General features: G+C 33.4%; 1 protein-coding gene across 1 annotated transcript; it reads left to right on the forward strand.

The window, feature by feature from the left end:
* Positions 1-19,796: 19,796 nt before the first annotated feature.
* Positions 19,797-24,296, forward strand: LOC131147138 (auxin efflux carrier component 5-like). Its single transcript, XM_058096928.1, has 5 exons — positions 19,797-20,479; positions 21,266-21,351; positions 21,514-21,671; positions 23,670-23,746; positions 24,224-24,296. The coding sequence occupies exons 1-5, from the start codon at positions 19,797-19,799 to the stop codon at positions 24,294-24,296; spliced, it is 1,077 nt and encodes a 358-aa protein (XP_057952911.1).
* The last annotated feature ends 479 nt before the right edge of the window (positions 24,297-24,775 follow it).

Genomic DNA, 24,775 nt, shown 5'->3' on the forward strand with positions numbered 1-24,775 from the left:
CATTGACTGCTATAGAAAAATCACAAAAAGCCATCGATGGATTCTGCTTCTAGGCTGCGAAACCAAAACCCAAAATTCCAATTTGTCCTCCAATAATGACATACTATAAACTTGCTTTACCCATTTCCTATCCTCATCATAACTCATTCCTAAACTCTGGTAAGATCAGTTACTTAAGTCTATAGAACCGCTAGGCTCCGATACCAACTGTAACGACCCAAAAATTTTCGCTCAATTTCTCTCATACTACTTGTAACGACCTAAACATTTTATACAACGGAAGACCTTAAAAATCAATTACAAGAGTACTAAATCATCTCAATATATTACTATCATCAATGAAATCACAAATTACATGCCTACTACTCAAAAATCATTAAGACATAACAAAATAATACAATTCTAGGTAAGACCTTATATCCCACCCACGCTTCTGCTATGCTACTCTGATTACTTCTATCCTCCACGTAAATCTGTAAAATGTTAAGGTTTTCATGGGGTGAGACACCTCTTAGTAAGTGGGGATAAATTATTATCAGTGTGTGGCAAGTGAGTTGTTAAGTAAGCAAGATATAATGATTTATTAATGCACTTTTACTGCAATATCATTTATACTGTTTTCACACATGTATCTGAAAATACATATTTCCATTTCAAAATGTATTTTCTTTCACCAAATACTTTATTCTCATAAATCTATATACATGCCTGTATAACTGTAACTTGGTATAAAATCATATTGTTGTATGTATACATAACCTAGTATACATTCACATTTCTATATAAATAATCATAACTCTATATAACACTGTTAAACCATATTACTACATAAAATTATCGTAGTATAATTCTATAATAATTTTCCATAACATAATACTACATAGATATGTCATATCATAATACTATATAAAACTATTGTATTATATATCTATAATAATTTGCTATACACTTCGTCATGCTGACCTGTATACAAAGAGGATACAACCTCATGCTGGCCTGTATACAGGGACGAACTCTACCATACTCATCCTCATGCTGACCCGTACACGAGGACGATAACCTCATGTTGGCCCGTATACGAGGAGGGACTATACTCTATACTTATGCTCATGTTGACCCGTATACGTTAAGGATAACCTTATAGTGGCCCGTATACGAGGAGGGACTATACTCTATACTCATCCTCATATTGACCCATATACGAGGAGGATAGCCTCATGATGGCTCGTATATGAGGAAGGAATACAATTATACCTATCTACATCACTCTACAAACAATCGTCTTTCATATCGATAATGGTACGTATAAAGCCAATCATATCATAACTTACTGGGCATAAAATTTCTGCTATATTAATATAATATTTTTATACCATAGTTCTTGTATTGTTTTACAATTTTCTTGAGAACATATTATAACATGCCTATTCTGGGAAATTGTAGTATTTCAATATAACATAATTTCCAAAGAAAATCATACTCGTGCTACACGAGTATTAGTAATATTCTAAACATAAAATCTACCCTAATATCATATTCTCTAATAATACATATTAAATCTATTTTCTTGTTCAACAGTAGTATTCCCAAACACTATACTATAACGTATGTAATTTCTAAAAATAAATGCTATATCATATTTATTTACTCATGCCACACAACTTGAATGATAATTCTAGTATAATGATCTACCTAGAATACCTATAAACTTCTGCAGGAAATAATTATATTTAATATTTTCATAATCACATGCTTTATTTAAATTAGTTAAAATTTTGAAAATATTTTACATAATTTATTCCCCTTACCTGACAATTAGGCTCACCCCCAACTCTATTCGCACGCCCCTGCGTATTATCCCTAAAATCCTGAAATAACACGCACACACATATATAAATTCCCCAGTAAATCATTGAATTTCCCAGAAAATCATCTCACTCATATTTCCTGAATCTGCATACTCGTGATTTCCTATACTATAATTACCTGGGCTCCTAGAAAGATATCTGTTGCGGTTCTCAACCCATTCCTGCAAGGTCCCAAAAACATCCTAATTTTACTCTACAGAACTTAAGTACATTCTCATACAATACAAAATTTGAGCTCAAATAAGTCTGATAATATTGAAAATACCTAAATAATCTACTTACCCTAATTTTGGGATGGTACCTAAGTTGGTCTAACCAACAATCTACTCCTGCAGACTTATAAAGAATCTCTCCAAAATCAATGTGGTGGCTTCTGATTGTCGAAACGGGGCAAAAAATCTAGAAAGAAATAGAGAGAGCCATGTAGGAGAGAAAGAAAGCTGAGAGAAAATGATTTCTCTCGCTGAAATGTGGTTTCCATATATATAGGCAATTTACCATGTGGCCTCGTTGACGAGCCAAATGTACTCGTCAACGAGCCGTAGAAGGTATCTCAGTGATGAAAGTAAGGAGCTCGTCGACGATCCATAAGCTCTGAAATCACACCTCTTGATATCACCTCGTCGACGTGACCCTGCTGAGGCCCCTTTTGAAATTCCTTTCTCTCTCCTTTCTTTATTATTTAATTTTTATAATAATCTAGGTTACTACAATAATGACCATTCAACATACGTAGGCCCACATATTACCAATAACTAGCTAAAATTTTTAAAATAATCTCCTTACCCTGATTTTGGAGTGGTGCCTGAAATGCCCGATTCACAAAATTACTCGGGTTAAACTGCAGAGACTCGCCGCTGGGATCCCGAAATCACGTTTATCAGCTAATTCGAGCTGAAATCAAGTGAGAAATCAATGAGAGAAGGAGGGAGAGCCGCAGCCCTAAGAGAGAGAAAGAGAGAGATTTGATTTTGTTTATATGAAATGACTTGCACGACCTTACATATAAGCCATTGCCAGACAAAACTGTCAATGGTTTTCCTAAAATCATTGACGATTTGGTTTTTAACCAAACCTTTGCACCATTTTACCCTTAACCGTGCAGTGGTAATAACAAAACCGTCGATGGTTTTCTGCTCCCCCACCAAACCATTGATGGTTTGGTCTACACCAAACCAATTCCTTCTTTTTCCTGTATTTTCTTATTATTCCTATTTTCCAAGTCGCTACATGTTTATCTACTCAAGTGGTATGTAAGTTAGGTTTAAAATGTTGTGAGACAGTTTTATTCCTATCTACCATTGGTGTTAAGAGGAGAACTACGAGAAGCCAACCCTAGTATGAAACGACTAGATTGGGTCAACCTATGTGTGCTAGTTATTATGCTAATAACAACGTTAGATAGCTAAGTTGGTATGGAAGAATCATCATTCCATAGTAAATCCTTCTTTACAAGTTATCAAATAAGCTTTTTGCACATAATTTTGGTAATAGAAAGGTATAAACATTATGAGGTGTGAAGTTATCTTGTACTAAATGAAACGACTTTCACTTTCCATAGCCAAAATAAAAGAGTCAACCTTTTTTGCAATTGCCACTAGTGTGTTTACCTTTTTAGTTGTTGCCCCATATTTTCTCATTTGAAATTTCCCTCCACAAGAAATTCGTCCCTATCCCTAAAGGGCCTCATACACTCCATGATGTTTTTATGTTATGAGGTCTTGAAAACTAAATTTAGTTGTCAAGGTTGTACTTAGATGGACATGGAGAAGGTGAGAGATATTCAAGATTAACCAATGATAGTCAAGGATTGCTTTTCTTTCTTGGGCTCACTAATTACTATTGCAAATTTATTAAAGCGGTGCTCAAGGAGGACTACTTGAAGGAAGCCATGATGAGGCCTTACTCTTCTAGATATCATGAAGCTCATAAAGGTACAAAACGATGCACTAGACTACCATTAGTAGATTCTTGTTACATAAGTGGCATCCTATTGCGTACAGAAGCAATAAGCTTAGTGAAGTTAAATGTATAAGAGTTAGAAGAAGGAGATGTTAGAATTGATTCTCATCTTCGAGTGTGGTGGTATAACTTGTTTGGGTCTAAGTTTGTGTCAAAATGGATAACTCTATCATTATTTTTTTCTTTAAACAACCAAAAATATTCACCAAGAAAGATCATTGGAAAGAATTTCCAATAGAGTTTGACTTCTCCTTCAAACACAAGGTGGGGCAAATGAATTGGGTCATACATGCACTATACATAGAAAACCCAAGCTTGTGGCCTTTCAACTAGTAAAAATGACAGTATTTAAAGTTACCATAACTGTTGGCCTAATAAGACTTACAATTCTTATTTTGATGATAACAAATCAAATGAAGTTTATGAATTACAAAGAATCCTTGAAGAATACAAAGAAAAGCTTATGGGTTATAAAGAGCATGAAGAACAAAGTTATACTGTGAAAAACTCAAAGGAAAGATTGCAATCACAAAGCTGATGAAGAACAAGTTTGAAGACTAAAAGAGTTATATTAAGGATATTCTAAATGTAAGTACTTCAAGGTTAAACTCAAATATAAAGTAGTTTGAAGCTCATAGAAAATCAAAAATGTGTTTTTAAACATATATACTCTAAAGAATATTTTTCAATAGACAAAAAGGGTTTAAGAAGAGGAAATTTTTTTGAAATAATGAAGGGCCAGAAGACTGCCACATTAAGAAAATAATTTTTCAAAAAATCAGTAGCTAGACAAGCGACTGCCTAACCAGCCAGGCACCTGCGTGAACAAGTCAGGTGATTGCCTTGGTTCTGGCCGGCAACTACCTGCATTCTGTGTTGAGAGTTGCTCTGTGACAAGTGACTGCCACTTTAACGTTGGCAATAAATCTCTCAAAGGGAAGATTTTTTAAATCACGTTTTTAAACATATTTATTTCAAAATACCTAGAAATGATTTTTAGGAATTTTTGGGAGTAATGGATGGTTTCTAAAGCCTCTATAAATAGTCTTAATCCCCAAAATTTTTTTTTTTTTAAGAGAAAGAGAAAAGAGAACATTGGTGAAATATTTAAAAGAGTTTTGAAATTGAGCAATCTTCTAAAACTTCCAGATCTAGCAATCTTCAAAAAGTTTTCAGATCTAGGAATATTCAAAGGCTATTAGATCAAAGCAAGTTTTCAAAGGTTTTAGATCAACTAGTCTTCAAGTATTCAAAATTTTTCAAAGGATCTAAAACTCTTTCAAGCTTAAATTTCTTATCTAATATTTCTTTATATTTTGAAGCAAAGTTTTTTAAAAAATCAGAATTTTTTATTTTCTTTGGAAAATTATTTGGTAATTCATACTAAGTATTGAGCTTGAAATTTCTTATATTTGAATTACTTGGAAGTATAAAGTGAGCTGATCATTGTACTAATTTACTCTATTGTGAGAGTTTTATTCTGTACAAAAAATTTCTTTATCATTATTCTTAGACGATGCAGAGTTGTTGAGTCGTTAGACCATACAAGGGATTGTTGTTTGGACAGGTGGGCTCTAGCCTAACAGAAGGAGTGGCTGTAAGTAGGCGTTGTTCCACCAGGTAACGGAACTAATATAGTGGAATCCTTTGGTGTTTTGCCAAAGGCGAGGACGTAGGCTGTGTTGAAGCCGGAACCTCGTGAAAATCTTGTGTTTTTCTCTCTGCTTCACTTACTATTGTTGTATGATTTAAAAGAGCAGGTTGCAAGTTCTTAAGTGAGAAAGAAATAAAAGTACTTGATATTTAGAAAGTACGTTTAGATTAATCGTTTTGCGGAAATCCAAAAAGGGAGTACGTTGATTAATTTGCGAAAATCTTGATCAAGTAAAGTGCATACTAAGAGTCTATAAGGAAATCAACAAAAGCTCTAATATTCTTGGTTGAGTGATTGAATTATCTTGATTTCGTTATTTGACTTGTGAATTTAAATTTCAGTATTTTTAAGTGTGGCTATTGTTTATGTATCTTGTTTCTAGGTAATTAAAAACAAGAGCTTAAAAATCATTAAAATATAAAAAGATTCCAATTCACCCCCCCCCCTCTTGAGAAGCTATTCCACATTTCAATCGGTATCAGAGCCTAGTTATAGAAATTCCTAACAGGAAACTATAAAAAGATCTAATGGCAAACATTGGAGTAGCACCCTTCGGTGAAGGACAATCCTTAACCCGTCCACTAATCTTTTGTGGACACAATTATACTTTTTGGAAAAAGAGAATGGAAATATACCTCCAGCACATGGATTGGAAAGCTTGGTAAGTTGTTATGGATGGAAATCTTATCCCCACTAAGTTAGTTGATGGAAAACATATTCCAAAAGAAAAGAAAGACATGACCGACTTAGATTATAAAATGCTTCAAATAAATGCAAGTGCTATAAATGCGTTATATTGTGCATTAGATGCTAATGAGTTTATTCGAGTCATGGCCTGCAAAACAATTAAGGAGATTTGGGATAAACCAGAAGTAACTTATGAAGGAACCGTTGATGTTAGAAACAATAGGATAGACATGCTAACAAGTGAATACGAAGCATTCAAAATGAATTCTGATGAAACAATATCAAGCATGTACACCAAATTTACCCACATAATAAACTCCTTAAGTGCCTTAGGAAAAACCTATACTACATATGAAATGATCAGAAAAATTCTAAGAGGTCTACCCTCTATTTGGGAACCAAAGGCCACAACTATCATGGAAGGTAGAAACCTTAAGACTACTTCTTTGGATGAACTTATAGGTTCACTTCTTACATATGAAATGACATTAAAAGAAAGGAATCCTGAACCAAAGCATAAAAGATCCATAGCTCCAAAAGCATCTAGCCATAGCACTAGTGAAGAGGAAAGTGAAACAAGTGACTTAGATCAAGATGAATTGGCATTCATTACTAAGAGACTAGGAAAATTCTATAGAAGAAATAAAAGGTTTCCTAGAAAATTCTATAAAAAGAAAACTGAAAAACGAAATACAAGTAGGAAAGAAAATAAAGGTAAGAATGAACCAATCTGTTATCATTGCAAAAAGCTTGGGCATATTAAATCGGAGTGTCCATTATTCAAGAAAGATAAGAAAAAAAAAAAAAAGAAGGAAGCAATGAAAGCTACTTGGGACGACTCAAGCTCCAGTGAAACTGAAACTGAATCAAGTGAACAAGAGATGACAAATATATGCTTCATGGCAAACGATGAAGAGGTAAATTCTCATTACTCTTCTACAGAATATCAAAATGTGTCTTGTGATGAGTCATGTGATAGTTTGCCTTCTTATAAGGTATTACAAACTGAATTATTTTCACTACATAAAAAATTTATAAAAGTGTCAAAAAGAAATATAACTTTGAAAGATCAAAATCAAGAACTAGTAAAGCAGCTTGAAACATTCAAAGTTATTGACGAAGAAAGAAACACTTATATGAAGAAGTTGGAAGAAGAAATAAACATAGCAAAACAAAAGTTAGATAAAACTGATAAAAATGATTTGAATAAGAAAGATTTAGAAATAAATGAACTCAAAAAGGTAATTAAGGATAAAGAAAAGATTGTCAATAATTTTACTAAAGGTAAAGAAAACTTTGAAAAGATGATTGGACAACAAAGGCTTCATGAAAACAAAGAAGGAATAGGCTACATCGGTAAAACAAATAAAAGGAATAAAAAGCTATACATGGGATATTTTGTTAAGGAAGCTAAGTTTTATGCTAGTACTTCATCAAATAACAAACATGAACACACAACTTGCTATATGTGCAAGACTAAAGGTCATATAATGTTCAATTGCCCATTAAAGAAAAAATATGTTAAAATTCAAGGAGAATGGAAAACAAATAGTGGAATCAACAATAAAACAATGAAAATCAAAAGAATCTAGGTTCCAAAAACTAACACATAGTGTCCCTCATTATAGGTTTGCCTTAGGACAACAACGACAACGGACAAATGGTACTTAGACAGCGGATGCTCAAGGCATATGATCGGTGACAAGACCAAGTTCACTACCCTAACACAAAAGGATGGGGGATATGTCACCTTCGGCGACAATGCCAAAGGTAAAATTGTTGGTATCGGTAAAATTGGTAAAGAACCTTCACTCACTATAGATAATGTGCTATATTAGTAGAAGGACTAAAACATAATCTTTTAAGTATCAGTCAATTAAGTAATAAAGGGTTTGAAGTAATGTTCATGAAAGAAAAATGTGTCATCCAGAATCCCAAAAATAAAGAAACCTTATTTATGGCTCATAGGATAAATAATGTTTACTGTATAAATCTTGAGAAAATAACAAATCAAAACATAACTTGTTTAACAGCCATGAATGAAGCAAGTTGGTTATGGCATAGGAAATTAGGACATGCTAGCATGGAGCTACTATCTAAATTATCTAAAAAAAATCTTGTAAAAGGATTACCAAAAATTAAGTATGTAAAAGACAAGATATGTGATGTTTGTTAAAAGGGAAAATAGGTAAAAACAATTTTTAAAAAGAAAAAATTCATATCCACCAAAAGACCCCTAGAACTCCTACACCTAGACTTATTCGGTCCAACTAGAACCTTAAGTTTAGGTGGAAAACAATATGCTTTTGTAATAGTAGATGATTTTTTAAGATTTACTTGGGTAATCTTTTTAGTAAACAAAGATGAAGCTTGCAATCAATTAATAACCTTATGCAAAAAACTACAAAATAAGAAAGGTTATAATGTAACAAGCTTTAAAAGAGACCAAGGAAGAGAGTTTAAAAATAAAGAAGTTGATAAATTTTGTAATGAACATAGAATAACTCACAATTTTTCAGCACCTAGAACTCCACAGCAAAATGGAGTTGTTGAAAGGAAAAATAGAACTTTGCAAGAAATGGCAAGAACAATGCTCAATGAAAATAGTCTACCTAAATATTTTTGGGCAGAAGCTGTAAATACAGCATGTTATATTGTAAATAGAGTATCAATAAGATCAAAAATAGATAAAACACCATATGAACTTTGGAAAGATAGAAAACCAAACATATCATACTTTCATGTATTCGGTTGCAAATGTTTTATATTAAATACTAAAGATGACCTAGGAAAATTTGATGCAAAGTCGGATGAAGGTATTTTCTTAAGTTATTCTACAAATAGTAAAGCTTATAGGATTTATAATAAAAGAACTTCTACAATTATGGAATCAATTCATATAACTTTTGATGAATCAAATCATTATAATAGTAAAGATATGAATGATGAAAAAGAAGTCACTTTACAAAAGGAAGAAGTTCTTGAAATAAAAGAAGAAAAGAACAATGATGCATTAAATGAAAACCTTTCAGAGAAATTGAAACTTCCTAAAGAGTGGAAATATGACAAAAATCACCCAAAAGAACAAATTCTTGGTGAAACATCAAAAGGAATAACTACTAGAGCCTCACTAAAAAATATTTGCAATCATTATGCCTTCTTATCCCAACATGAACCAAAAAATATTGACGATACCTTAAATGACGACTCTTGGATGATAACTATGTAAGAGGAATTAAATCAATTCGAAAGAAGTCAAGTATAGGAACTAATACCAAAACCCAAAGATAAATCAATTATAGGAACAAAATGGGTGTTTAGAAATGAGAAGGACGAAAACGGAGTTTTTGTGAGAAATAGAGCTAGGTTAGTGGCACAAGGATATAATCAAGAAGAGGGAATTGATTACGATGAAACTTTTGCACCTGTGGCAAGAATGGAAGCCATTAGGATGCTTTTAGCCTATGCAACCCATACGAATTTTAAGTTATATCAAATAGATGTGAAGAGTGCATTTTTGAATGGATATATAAACGAAGAAGTATATGTCAAACAACCACCAGGGTTTGAGAATTCTAAAAATCCAAATCATGTATTCAAATTGACAAAAGCTCTTTATGGTTTGAAACAAGCTCCAAGAGCTTGGTAGGAGAGGTTAAGTAATTTTTTACTGAAAAATGAATTTACAAGAGGAAAAGTTGATAGTACCTTATTCATTAAAACTAAAAACAAAGATATGTTATTAGTTCAAATATATGTGGATGATATTATATTTGGAGCTACAAATAAAGATCTATGTAAAGAATTTGCCACATGTATGCAAAAAGAGTTTGAAATGAGTATGATGGGAGAACTAAACTACTTTCTTGGATTACAAATCAAACAAGCAAGAAGTGGAATTTTCATAAATCAAACTAAATACATTAAAAACATGTTAAAAATGTTTGATATGGAAGAAAGTAAACCCATAGGAACTCCTATGAGTACTTCAACTAGTCTTGACAAAGATGAAAAAGGGAAACAAGTTGATACTAAGCATTATCGAGGAATGATAGGAAGCCTACTCTATTTAACAGCAAGAAGGCCAGATATCATGTTTAGTGTATGTATGTGTGCAAGATTTCAGTCAGCCCCAAAGGAATCACATCAAACAGCAATCAAAAGAATCCTTAGGTATCTCCTAGGTACACTTGAACTAGAATTATGGTATCCAAAGGAATCTGAATTTGAAATGATTAGTTATTTAGATGCAGACTTTGCTAGATGCAAAATAGATAGAAAAAGCACAAGAGGAACATGTCACTTCTAGGACATTCTTTAGTTTCATGGTCTTCAAAGAAACAAAATTTTATAGCATTATCTACAGCAGAAGCAAAATACATTGTTGCAGGAAGTTGTTGTGCTCAAACATTGTATATGAAACAGCAGTTAAAAGATTTTCAAATACAATATCAAACTATCCCTATCAAATGTGATAACACAAGTGCTATTAATATTTCAAAAAATCCAGTATCTCACTCAAGAACAAAACACATCGATATAAGACATCATTTCTTGAGAGATTATGTACAAAACAAAGATATAGTACTGGAATTTATAAATACACATGATTAATTAGCAGATATTTTCTCAAAACCTTTGTCGGAAGAAAGATTCATATTTATAAGAAGAGAATTGGGCATGCTTCATAGTCGTGAAGTTATTTAGAAATTGTTTTGGTTGGCAAGCGATTGCCACCAGGGTACTAGGCGACTACCTGGCTACTATCTTTCAAAATTCCACGAAGACAGGCACCTGCCACATTGAAGCAGGCGATTGCCTCGTGGCGGGTAGGGTTTAAAATCCTTTATTAAGTCATTTTAAAACCCACCAGGCGCCTGACCATTCATTTTTCACTCTGAAACCCTTCATCTCCATCACTTTCCATACAAAAATCTTGCTCAAAGCATCTTGAAACCTAGTTTCAAATCTTTCCTCCACACAAAAACCGAGTTTAACTTAGAGTTTCCTTGATTTTCTTCTTCATCCAAACATGCCTAGATCAAAAACCGTTGGTGTTAATGGATCTTCCTCTTCCATAAGAATAAATAACGATGAGGTGGAGAAATGGTTGGTCACTTCACACGCCAAGCACCTTTACTGAAAATCAAATTTCTTCAGTTGAACCGATATTAGGTAAGGTACTCAACGTAACATTCTTCAATTCTAATTTTCCCAAAATATTGGAACTTTTCAAGAACATTGGATGGGATAAGTTTATCACCTACCAAGCTAAAGGCTATTATCCCAATGTTGTGCATATTTTTTATGCAAACATGGAGCGATGCAAAAATGGAATCAAAACAAATTTACTTGGAAAACATATCCACTTAAATTCAATATCCTTAGGAAAGATTCTTCAAACTAAGCCAGGTGATTTTGAGATTCATATTATCAAGAAGCAATGGATTATGGCTCAAGGTTTTACACCACAAGAGTTTCTGCCACTAGTGATAACTGACACTCCTATTAACTTTGGCCATCCTCCACTTTATAAGCAGCTTAGTTTGAAAGCCCTTATTTTGCACAAGCTTATTACAAACAACATTTTACCAAGATCTGGTTCTCATGATCACGTTTCGTTTCTGGATTGTTTTGTAATGTGGTGCATCCTAAAAGGGAAGAAGATGGATCTTCCAAGTTTGATCATTCAGTGGATTATCATGAAAGTTGATGCTCCCTGTGTTGTCCTACCATATGCAAGAATGTTGAATATGGTTTTCACTCATTTTAATGTTTTAACTCCATCATTCAACTTTACTAGAAAGATGTACTATGATATCTTTTCTGACACCGTTCTAAAACGGATGGACTATAAAAATTCTCCTCAAGGGTGGTTCCATAAAGGACATAGGAATGTCTCATCTGCACCACCACCTTCTTCATCTTCCATCCAAACACCTGCAGTTCAGATTGCTCCAAACACTCTTTTATGGTTTGTTCCATTTTTCAACCATTATATGAAGTTCAGTGATGGTATGAAATCTAGCCTTGGTAATTTACAAGAGAAGGTCACAGCCATGGAAACTCACTATTCAAAAATTGATAAACGAGTGGAAAAGATTAAGCAACAGTTAGCTAGTTCCTCTAAAGAAAAATATCCTATGAGTATCAGCTCTACTACATCCAGTGATGATGAATCTAGAGAACAAGAAGAAGGAGAAGCTGACAGTGAACAAGAGGAAGGAAATAATGAATCTAAAGAACAACAAGAAGAAGATGATGAAAGTGAAAATATGGAAGCATCTGACTGATGTGCTCTTACCTATCACTTCTAAAACTAGTATTTTGACTTGCAACATTTCTCTATTTTTGTATCTCTTTCTCCTTTTTGATTGATGTCCAAAGGGGGAGAACTATTTAAGAGGAAGTTGTGAGTGCAAAAATATGATACAAATATGATATACTTATGGTTTGTAAATATTTATTATGGTTTGTGACTTTTAATAAGCTAGATGGATGTTTCTTTGTACTTATATGCATGGCTTATTCTAGGATTAGATTATGGACTTACTTATATGCATAAGTTATACTTTTAATATATCATGCATATTGATAGGGGGAGCCATAATTATTACAAGCTTATTATTTTTGCTTATTATTGCTCTCGATTTGCTCTAGATTTGTTATCATCAAAAAAGGAGAGATTGTTGGCCTAATAAGGCTTACAATTCTTATTTTGATGATAACAAATCAAATGATATGTTTAATATGTTTCTAGCAAAAGTTTTCAAGAAAACAGTAAAGCTAAAGTGTAGAAGGAAGTTTATGAATTACAAAGAATCCTTGAAGAATATAAAGAAAAGCTTATGGGTTATAAAAAGCATGAAGAATAAAGTTATACTGTGAAAAACTCAAAGGAAAGATTGCAATCACAAAACTGATGGAAGAACAAGTTTGAAGACTAAAAGAGTTATATTAAGGATATTCTAAATGTAAGTACTTCAAGGTTAAACTCAAATATAAAGTAGTTTGAAGCTCATAGAAAATCAAAAATGTGTTTTTAAACATACATACTCTAAAGAATATTTTTCAATAAACAAAAAGGGTTTAAGAAAAGGAAATTTTTTTTTGAAATAATGAAGGGTCAGGTGACTGCCACATTAAGAAAACGATTTTTCAAAAAGTCAGTAGCTAAATAGGCGACTGTCTAACCAGCCAGGCGCTTGCGTGAACAAGTCAGGCGACTGCCTTGGTTCTGGCAGGTGACTGCCTGCATTCTGTGTTGAGAGTTGCTCTGTGGCAGGCGACTGCCACTTTAACGTTGGCAATAAATCTCTCAACGGGAAGATTTTTTAAATCACGTTTTTAAACATATTTATTTCAAAATACCTAAAAATGATTTTTAGGAATCTTTAGGAGTAATGGATGGTTTCTAAAGCCTCTATAAATAGTCCTAATCCCCAAAAGTTTTTTTTTTTTAAGAGAAAGAGAAAAGAGAACATTGTTGAAATATTTAAAAGAGTTTTGAAATTGAGCAATCTTCTAAAGCTTCAAGATCTAGCAATCTTCAAAAAAGTTTTTAGATCCAGCAATATTCAAATGCTTTTAGATCAAAGCAAGTTTTCAAAGGTTTTAGATCAACCGGTCTTCAAGTATTCAAAATTTTTCATAGGATCTAAAACACTTTCAAGCTTAAATTTCCGATCTAATATTTCTTTATATTTTGAAGCAAAGTTTTTAAAAAAATCAGAATCTTTTATTTTCTTGGGAAAATTATTTGGTAATTCATACTAAGTATTGAGCTTGAAATTTCTTATATTTGAATTACTTAGAATTATAAAGTAAGCTGATCATTGTACTAATTTACTCTATTGTGAGAGTTTTCTTCTGTACACAAAATTTCTTTATCATCATTCTTAGACGATTCAGAGTTGTTGAGTCGTTAGACCATACAAAGGATTGTTGTTTGGAGAGGCGGACTCTAGCCTAACAGAAGGAGTGGTTGTAAGTAGGCGTTGTTCCACCAGGTAACGGAACTAATATAGTGGAATCCTTTGGTGTTTTGCCAAAGGCGATGACGTAGGCTGTGTTGAAGCCGGACCTCATTAAAATCTTGTATTTTTCTCTCTGCTTCACTTACTATTGTTGTATGATTTAAAAGTGCAGGTTGTAGGTTCTTAAGTGAGAAAGAAATAAAAGTACTTGATATTTAGAAAGTACGTTTTGATTAATTGTTTTGCGGAAACCCAAAAAGGAAGTACGTTGATTAATCTGCGGAAATCTTGATTAAGTAAAGTGTATACTAAGAGTCTATAAGGAAATCAACAAAAGCTCTAATATTCTTGGTTGAGTGACTGAATTATCTTGATTTCGTTATTTGACTTGTGAATTTAAATTTCAGTATTTTTAAGTGTGGCTATTGTTTATGTATCTTGTTTCTGGGTAATTAAAAACAAGAACTTAAAAATCATTAAAATATAAAAAGAATCCAATTCACCCCCCTCTTGGGAAGCTATTCCACATTTCAATAACAATGTGCGTGGAAGTCTATTAACGAGAACCTTTCGAAAAATTCAATAGCCTAAAACCTAATAAAATTGGTTGAATAGGGAAATCCACGCCACTTGGTTAGAAGTAGCTCATTGTTGACATATGGTAACAAACTCTTTGATCCTTGAGTTGTTGACTAGGGAAGACATTGTTGCATGAGTGTTATAATACCATATTTACATAGCACTGAAGATGACACTAAACTTTGGCACAATTAAAGTAAATCTACTTACTACTATCCACATATATAATATAAGTTGGTTGTGTATAACTGAACTGTTCCCATCTACTAATAAGATAAGGTTGACCCGAATAAAGCCACAAGATTGTTAGAGCCTTTTACGTACCAACACAATAGTATAAGAGTGTCCCACTTGACTTCATAGCAGACCTACTAGAATTAGGGACACAAGGTTTATTGTTGTGGTTGTAGACAAGTTTTCAAAGCATCACATATCAACACCAAAGTTCTATTTGATAGAAAAAACATCATAATTGTTCTTCAAGTATATTATGCAGTATTGGAGTGTTTCCTAAGACATCATCAACATCGAGACATAAGATTCATAGGAAAATTTTGGTAAAAACTTCTCAAAATCCTTGCTTGCTCTTTTTTTTTTTTTTTTTTACTATAACTAGAAGAATTACTTAACATTATTATAAGAGTCCTTTTAGCTTGTTAGTAGCCATTGTTATATCATACAATGGATGATCCCTATAGAGGGAAAAGTCTGGAAAACATACATCTTTGACCTAATGATGGTGACAAAATGTAGATATTGTTCAAGCCAACCTAAAGAAAGCTTTTAAATAAATGAATAAGTGGGCATTTCAAGGGAGATGGTCATTCCACTTAAACATGTGAGACTTGGTGATTGTTAAGGTTTATGCAAAATAAATCAAGTCATAATAGACCAAGATAGGAGACTACTTCGTAAATGAAGGATTAATCCCCATCTTAACCAAAGTTAGGATGACCTCTTATATAGTTAATCCCAACTTGGATTTAGGTGCACATCAAGTTAATTGCCTTATCATCAATGTAGAAGATTCCTATGAAGTTTGTTAACCAGAGCACCACTAAAGACCTCAAAACCTAATAAATGAGAAGTACTTGTAGAAATCCTTACAGATAAAGAGTTGACATCATCATGGCGAAAAAGACACAACTTTTTAGTGAAATAGAAGGGCCTTATGTTATATAGATGACGAAATCAACTAAATGGCAGCAGGGCGTATGTAATTGTTCATGAACAAATTTGAAGAGTACTTAGTTTTATTAATTGCATAGTAAAGGGAGAATGTCATAAGCCAAAATTGTTAATATTATGACTGCTTATCTTGTGCACAATGGGTGGGTAGCCTATGTTAATACTAGTGCAGGGTTTATTCCTTGAGTGGAGTAATGCCTTAAAGAAGAAAGGAAGTATGACTCCTTGGTCATATTAGTGTTACCTCATGTTATAGAACAACTTGCATAAAAAGTTCTTTAGGGGAGGGTGAGTGTTCAACAACCTTGTACAACTTACTAGATTTTGTAAATGTGTTTAGGATACTTGCTTCCTTTCTAAGCACATGTTGCCTAAGGAGGTGTAATAGATGAATTGGGTTACTTTACAATTTACTGTTCCACTCTCATGTTCACTTTTTAATGTAGGCTTACTAGTTTTGCATTATTTATATTCAATGGTTGTGAATGTTTTCATGTGGTGAACTTGCGATTAACTTTTAAGTAACTAGTTAAGTTGATATGCTGCAACTAGTGACACATGACCTTGCGCATGATGAGCAATTCTAGGTGAATATTCTATTCTCTCTCAATCCTTTGCTGTAATTATAGGTGCACTACCCTCCCATTTTCTTGGACATGAAAAGCATTCAATTCATTAGCAAGGTAAATTGATTTCAATGAATTTTCATTGTGGTAAAAGGCAAACAGTTCTTAAGATTTTTTTTATTTCTTAAAAAAAAAATTCAATTCTAAACCAACAGGATGATTCGTAGATGCGTAAACTTAATGACATGACAATTAGCTATAGGTTGACCATTAAGTTGAAAAACGTTCAATTCTTCTAGAAAGGCTTATGCAGATAGTATAAGGACTTGTGATTTAAAAGAATTTTTGTTCCTTGAGATTTTATGACTTAAGGAAGTCGCGTGAGTGTCACGATATGATATACAAAGTCTATCAAAGATGGCACTAGACTTTTTCAACATTGAAGTCAAAGTAATACTATCCACACAAGCGAGATAAGGGCTAGACTCATCTCACTTACTAATAAGACAAGGTTGAGGCATTGATTTTCTTGGACAAGAAAAGCATGAAACTCACACTTGATGAGATAAACAAATCATCTCACTTACTAATCAGACAAGGTTGAGGCATTGATTTTCTTGGACAAGAAAAGCATCAAACTCACACTTGATGAGATAAACAAACTCTAGTTACTTTTCATTGTGGCAAATAGGTAGAGTTTTCCTAAGATTTATTTTCTTTTATTCTAATGCGCGGATTATACTACAAATACATATGCTCAATGACATGGTTTTAGTTATATGTTGAATCATTATAGTGAAAAAACTTCACCCACTGTTTAGGAAAGATCTTCGATTTGAATTTACATAGATTAAAATAAAAATGTAATATAAAACTGCATTAAATTTTGTTCAAATTCACTAAAATTTAAATTCAAGATCCAAATCTATGATTCCAAAAGCATAATGTCAATTCTCATAGAGGACTCATGCATATGCTATAATACTTTGATTCAAATTGAACAACTTTCACATTCTCATATTTCATTTTATTTTAATAATATTTTTCAAACCCACCCAATTCTCTCTCTCTCTCTCTCTCTCTCTCTCTCTCTCCCCCCGCGCAGTATAAATAATTGCTCTGGAAATTAAGCATTTTCGTTACCTAAAAACTTATCCACAATAGTTGAATGATTTTTTTGAAAAAAAGAAAAAGAAAAAGAAAAGAAATATAATGTATATGGTGTGATTTTTAATACTTTTAATAATTAAATTTGTTTTTTTTTTTTTTTATAAGTGGTGAACTCAGGCTTGCATGTGCGTGATATCACCTTAGAGGTAATATTATGATAATTGGATTTCAGTGTAAAGCAGCCGACAAATGCTGTACTGAAAGTGAATAATAAAGTAAGTGCCGCTGTGCTTTTTGTTGTCAATGTGTGGTGGGACAGACTGCATAGACTCCTAGAGCAACTCCAGCCTTGAATGAGCTAATTAATGGATTCTTCTTTCGTTGTTGGCCAATAACAACTAATGACTAATAACAATTAAAGAGAATATAGGCTGCATATACCCTTCCAAAGAGTGGGTCCAACACTAGAGGCTATCTTTATTTTTATCATTATTATTATTATTATTATTATTATTATTATTAGGTTTCTATTTTACAAGTAACGTAATTTTTGGGTGTTAAGTACTAAAAGGAAAGAGATTGGAGAGTAATAATTAATATTTTAATTGCAAATGACATTAATTATCTATTGTTATTTGAAATTTAGTGAACACGCTATAAAATAGTCTTTTTTTTTTAAAAAAAAAATTTGAGTGCTAATTGATAGTGGTAGTGGATGGGTCTAAACCTAATTAAGATAGTTAAAAATAATAGTTCAATTTTGTTATAATCTTGAACCAAAAAATAAAACAATGACATAGTTGCCAATTTTGCATACTCGCTATACTAAATTTTGTGATGATATAAGATGACATTTTTTATGCGAGCGTAAGATACTCTAAATTAAGCCGGTAAGATGATCAGACATATTTTCTAAATTCATATATTTTCTAAAAGAAAGAAACCTTCTCATTGTTCGTAAAGTTTTAACATAAACACCTTTTAAATGTGGTGAAAGTTTGTTTGGTTATGGTAAGATGGTAGAAGCGAATTGTTTCGGAAGAGAAATTATACAGGGGATCTCTCCTTCCACGTGTGTGTGTCTGTTTCTTTAATGTTACACATGTGATAAATTGATCCTACATTCATTAATATTAAAGAGGGATTCATTTTCATTAAGTGTATAACTACATAAATAGGTACACGAACTCGTGGAGACCAGAGGTCTCTTATATAATTTCTCGTTTCGGAGGATCTTATGTCTGCTTTCATTAGAGGTGTAAGTAGGTAGGATTAATTATTGTGTTTCGTGGGAAATACCTAATGAATAGGGAATTGAAATTGTACGAGGAAAGAAGGAAGTGATATGAAAGGATTCAGATCATAAAAAGGAAAATTCAAATCATAAAAATTATCATGTTTTCTCAAGTGACCATTTGTGAATTTTTCTTTTAAATTTTTGGATGATAATTTTCCATTTTGTAATAAAAATTAAAGATTTACTAAGCCGTCATCATCATAAGTAGAAGAAAGTCAGACTACAAATTAAACTGTCACGTTCCTATCTATAGATTCTAGACTGCAGCAAACGCCCAAACCGTGTGAACTCTTCCAAAACCCAAAATGTACTCACATGAGATGAGGCTGATGTCATGTCACCGCACAGCTCATGCAGCATGCACAGCCGCCCGGGCCTGCATGTGCGTTACGAGGAACGCCGACTAAATCTTCAAACTCTTTGTAGTCACTTTCCACTGATCTCCGGACCAAGTGGACCTACGTACCTCCTTCATTCCTTAATTACTGGATATAATAATTAATACTTTAGACCATACCACATCTAACCCAAAGTGTACATGCATATGACATATCCACAGCGGCACTATAGGTGAAAGCAACCTAAACCCTATTCCTTATTTCTCTCTGCATGCGCAAACCGAAAGCTATCTTTTATTTCCCCACCCCAACACTTCCCACGGCAAACCAAACCATATATACGTCGCAACCAACCAGTAGTCAACCACCCACCCAATTGCGTATGCTCTTCCTGCTAACTTCTATTAATTCCAAATACATAGTATAAATAGCTACCTCCCATTACTCATTTTTCTCATTAATTATTTCTCTCTCAAAACCACCACCCTAAATCTTACTTCTCTTAATTTGCCACCCCTTCATTATTTTCCTTCGCTACATAAAGGCATATACAGGTATAGTTCTAGAAAATATGATCGGGTGGGGAGATATATACAACGTTGTGGTGGCCGTGGTGCCTCTCTACGTCGCACTGGTCCTCGGCTACGGCTCCGTCAAGTGGTGGCGGATTTTCACAGCGGAACAGTGCGACGCCATCAACAGCTTCGTCTGCTACTTCACCCTCCCACTGTTCACGTTCGAGTTCACGTCCCACGTCGACCCCTTCAATATGAACTTCATGTTCATTGCCGCCGATGCAATTTCCAAGGCGGTGATCGTGGCGGTGCTCGGCTTCTGGGCCGTGTGCGGCGGCGAAGACAGCGTTGCGTGGTCCATTTCGAGTTTCTCTTTGGCGACTTTAACTAATGCGCTGGTGGTCGGGGTGCCCATGATCAAGCCCATGTACGGCCAGCTCGGGGTTGATCTGGTGGTGCAGGCCTCGGCGGTGCAAGCCATCGTGTGGCTCACGTTGCTTCTGTTCGTTCTGGAGTTCCGGCGGTCCGCGGGGGATTTTTCGTCCAAGGCAGCGGCGAAGGACAGTGGTGGTGGTGGTGACGTTGAGTTTGATTTGGAAGGGGAGGGGGTTGTGGAGGTGATGAACGATGAGCCGAAGCCGTTTTGGTCTTTGATGAAGGTTGTGTCGCTAAAGCTCGCCACTAATCCCAACTCTTATGCCTGTACGTTAGGGCTCGTTTGGGCACTGATAGCCAACAGGTATGTACATGTGATGGATTTAATCAGAGTTCATCGCGGGAAGCTACTGTGCATCCCCATGATAGGTGACGTGTCATTTCGTGATTGGCTGGGCTCTTGATTTCAACATGGTCCAACCAATCATAAAATGCTGCGTCGGCCATGGTGGCATTATGGGACAGGGGTCCATGACATATGGCGTTTTATATTTTTTGTCCTAACCCAAGTAAATTTTCCTGTTACATGATACATAATTTTAAAAAAAGCATGAATATTTAATATAGGATAAAAATTAATATTGCTAAATTCTCACTAAAACATAGGCTTTTGAGTAATAGACAATTTTTTCAACCCACTATCCAATTTTAGTTACGACAATTGAATTTTGTATCATGCACTAATTAGACTTTAGCACTAAATAAAAAGGGAGCCGTAGTTTTTAAGTTGGATCAAATGCGTGTGAAATAATATATAAACAAACTTCATTTCTAAATTCTTTTAGAATAATTAAAAATAAATTATTATATGTTTGGTATATAGAAAAATAAATATAATTGCATGGAGTAGAATTGTTTAAATACGCAAATCAGATGCGAAGTTAGTTCTTAAATATTATTTGAAAAATTATAAAAATCAAGGAACAAGTTAAAAGAAGCTAAATGATCCATATACCAATTAAGTGAAAACAATTTGTTATTTCACTTTAAGTATTTGTCCATACAACCAATTTGCTTGTGCAATTATTTTGAAGGGGATAATGGATGGGCACTGACATTAGATTTGTCTTTCATGAACTTTTGATTGCAGGTGGAATTTAGAAATGCCAAGTGTCATAGATGGATCGATATTGATAATGTCAAAAGCTGGAACAGGAACTGCAATGTTTAATATGGGTATGTCTGAAATGAACATTCTACATGAGTGATCATAGATACTGAAACTGCTTCTAACGCTTGTTAGCGGTAAAAAATTATCAAATGCTTAAACTCTTAAAACTAAAACGAATACTATCCGCAGCTTTGCAACAATTTTCAAACTGCTAATTTTGCATGCAGGGCTTTTCATGGCGAAGCAGAAAAGGATTATTTCCTGCGGCAAAACCCTGACAGTGTTTGGAATGATTCTGAGGTTTATTGGGGGACCTGCAGCCATGGCTATCGGCGCAATTGCTGTAGGTCTGCGTGGTGATGTCCTGCGTATTGCTATCATCCAGGTTCGCACCTCATCACTTACTCTCGTTCTATATATATATATATATAAGGAGAATGTGATGTCTCAGTAATATGGGAATCGCATAATTTTATAATTCGATCATACTCAACACAATTATGTCAATACAAAAACTTGTGCTGCCAAGCTGGGTTGGCTCAAATGGTAAGCACACTTTGTGGCTTTGGTAACTCCAAGTTCACGGATTCGATTCTCTCTTGAGAGTTTACATAGGTGAATTATCAGGAGTACGTTAATGGGCGAGCGGCTTTCACCTCTGGTTTAGTGTCATACCATAGTGTTCAAAGTGGTGCAATGACAGTTAGAGTTCCCCGATTATCAAAAAAAAAGAAAAACAAGGACGTAAACTTATGCTAAAAATGATTTTAGGTGATCTGAAATTAAAACAAAAAAGGGGGGAGAAGAGAGAATTCTAGGCTTTCCCAAAGATACACCGCAGTGCATTAAGAGAAGACGCATGATCAGCATGGGGCTGGCAAATTAACGTGGGAGCCACGCTGGTCTTGCGTGTTCTTGATATGTTCTGGAAATAAAACTTTTCCAAATGAATGATACAAATTATTAACTAAAAAATATGCCTATTAAACGTAGTAGTGAATCATTATTGTTACTTATTTGTAGCTGTAGTGCCTTTCTAATGATTTTAACCTACCGAAGAGAAATAATTGCCTTGAGGGAGAGAGAGTTTAGGGAGAAATTTTGGGGTTGTGTTCTGACATTTGTTAAAAGAAAACTTTAATTGGCGTAAAAAAAACAAAATACTTTAATTAGTTTATTTATATAGACTTAGTTAAAGTCTGGCAGGGATACAATCTAATTAAGGTTTTTATTATATGTTAATTTTGAAAATTCAAATATTTATTTGTGACAAAAAAAAATTGTAAAAAAATTGATTTGTGACAAATACATGTGCTTGTTTCCAAAATAAAGTCTTAATCGAAACCGAGCCTAAAAGTAAATAAATAAATTTGGGTGGCCTAAAGATTTTGGTACAAAAAGTTCGCCGATATTACAAAATATTTTTACCATCACTATGATGTCATTTAAACGTTATCTACCTCCATATTAACGTTGACAAAATTCTACTAGATTATTATGGCTTTGTCAAAATAAAAATCAAGTATGCACCCCAAAAATAATTCATGGAAAATTATAATTTCATTGTTCCTTTTTACACTTTTTTTTATTAGTTTTTAAATTTTTTTGTTTAACTGCATATATAATTCATTAACGTAATCAAAGAAAAGGGTAGAATTAAAAATTACATTTTATGCATTTTTTGTCAATCATATTCCTCTCTTTAGTTGGAAAACCGATTAACATATGAAATGAAAGCATAACCTTGTTAAGTCAATAATAATTTTAGTATCCCTTCACGCGAAAGCTCATTAGGTTTGACGAGTGAATAAAGCAAAATTACACCATATTTTCTATCATATTTTAATTGTAATTGGGAGAATATGGACAACGCTGAGACTCGAATTAAGAAAATACTTTTTCATGACTTACTAGGTTGTATTTATAAATAAGCGAAATTTTTAATCCTTGACATTATTAAATTTATTTTTTGTTGTTTAGCGCAAAGCAGTTATTATGAGAAATTATTATGAGAGAGAGAGAGAGAAAATTCATTTGGACATCACTATCGATGTACAAAAGGACCACTTCTTAGATGCACCACTAGCTACCTCAAATGTGAACAAGTATGTATTGAATTTTCAAGCTTATCAAAATGTCTTTAATTACATTACCTAAGTTTTCTAAATACAAAGAAAGATGGGGTATATGGGAAATCTAAACTCAAAAAAGTAAAAGACACAAAGGCTTAATTTCCTTTACAAGCTATATGCAAATAAATTTTTAAGTGGGTGAATTTATTAAGCTATTAGTAAGTGCTTTATTGTGTGCAGTATGCAGTTAATGCTAATCATTCAAATGTTGTAGAACTCTATATTGAAATTGTTGTCGTGTTTCTTTATAGGCAGCGGTGCCACAATCCATCACCTCATTCATTTTTGCCAAAGAATATGGATTGCATGCAGATGTAATTAGCACTGCGTAAGTATTTTGTTATTGCAACTCTTATTTCAATTGTCTGACATAAAATTAATTTTTGTTCCTTTTATAGAAAATATTTATGTTTGAACAAGTATTAGAACGAAATTATCTCTCCTAAGAAAGAACAAAGTCCATATATATATATGAATGGATCATGCATGATCTCAGATCAAAAGTTCGTGATCTCAAACACTAACTAATAGAACATGGGATCGAAAGTCTTGGTTTCCAATACTAACTAATAGAATCGATAGTGTTTTTATGTAAAAGGTAAAATAGGCAAGTAGTCTTGTCTATATTTACTCTCCCCTCCTAGGCTCCTACAACCTAAAATGTTCATTGTATGCTATGAATATTCTCCTCTCAAGTTTTCATTTTTTTTTAAATATTTTTGTTCCAAGAAATTAAAATCAAGCTTAACATTTACATATGAAAATTTGAAGCTAATTTTAGCATTAATTTGCTCTTTGTATGCAGGGTAATCTTTGGAATGATCGTGTCTCTTCCAGTGCTAATCGGTTATTATGTAATTTTGGAGTTCCTAAATTGATCCCACTGTGGGACTTATTTTGAATATAGAGGAGGAAAGGGATTGTAAGCCTTCTTTGGAATAGAGATTGCTCATCCACTCTCCATTTTTGTTTTTTGTTGTGGGGAGGGAGGGATGAAGCTACACAATTCATGTAATTGTTGAAAAAAAAAATGTAATAATGTTAAAGAAATAGTTCTTCACAATTCCTCAAACAAATAGTTTTCTATGGACTGCATGCAAATGGTTGATCATAGAAAATATTTATTGATCGATGTTCTTATATTCAAAGTTAAAAGTTAATGGAAGAGAAGTTTGAAATGAGGATAAACCATTGGTTAACCTACATATGTTTGGTAGAGGTCTTGAATTTAGATTTGTGTAGATTTGGACAAAATATAACATAAAATTATGTTGAGTTTTATCTAAATCGACACAAATCCAAATCTAAGACCCGAAATCCATACTTCCAAATATGGCATTAGTGTTGTCTACACTTA

Source organism: Malania oleifera, unplaced genomic scaffold (assembly GCF_029873635.1).
Source record: "Malania oleifera isolate guangnan ecotype guangnan unplaced genomic scaffold, ASM2987363v1 ctg214, whole genome shotgun sequence".
Taxonomy (NCBI): domain Eukaryota; kingdom Viridiplantae; phylum Streptophyta; class Magnoliopsida; order Santalales; family Ximeniaceae; genus Malania; species Malania oleifera.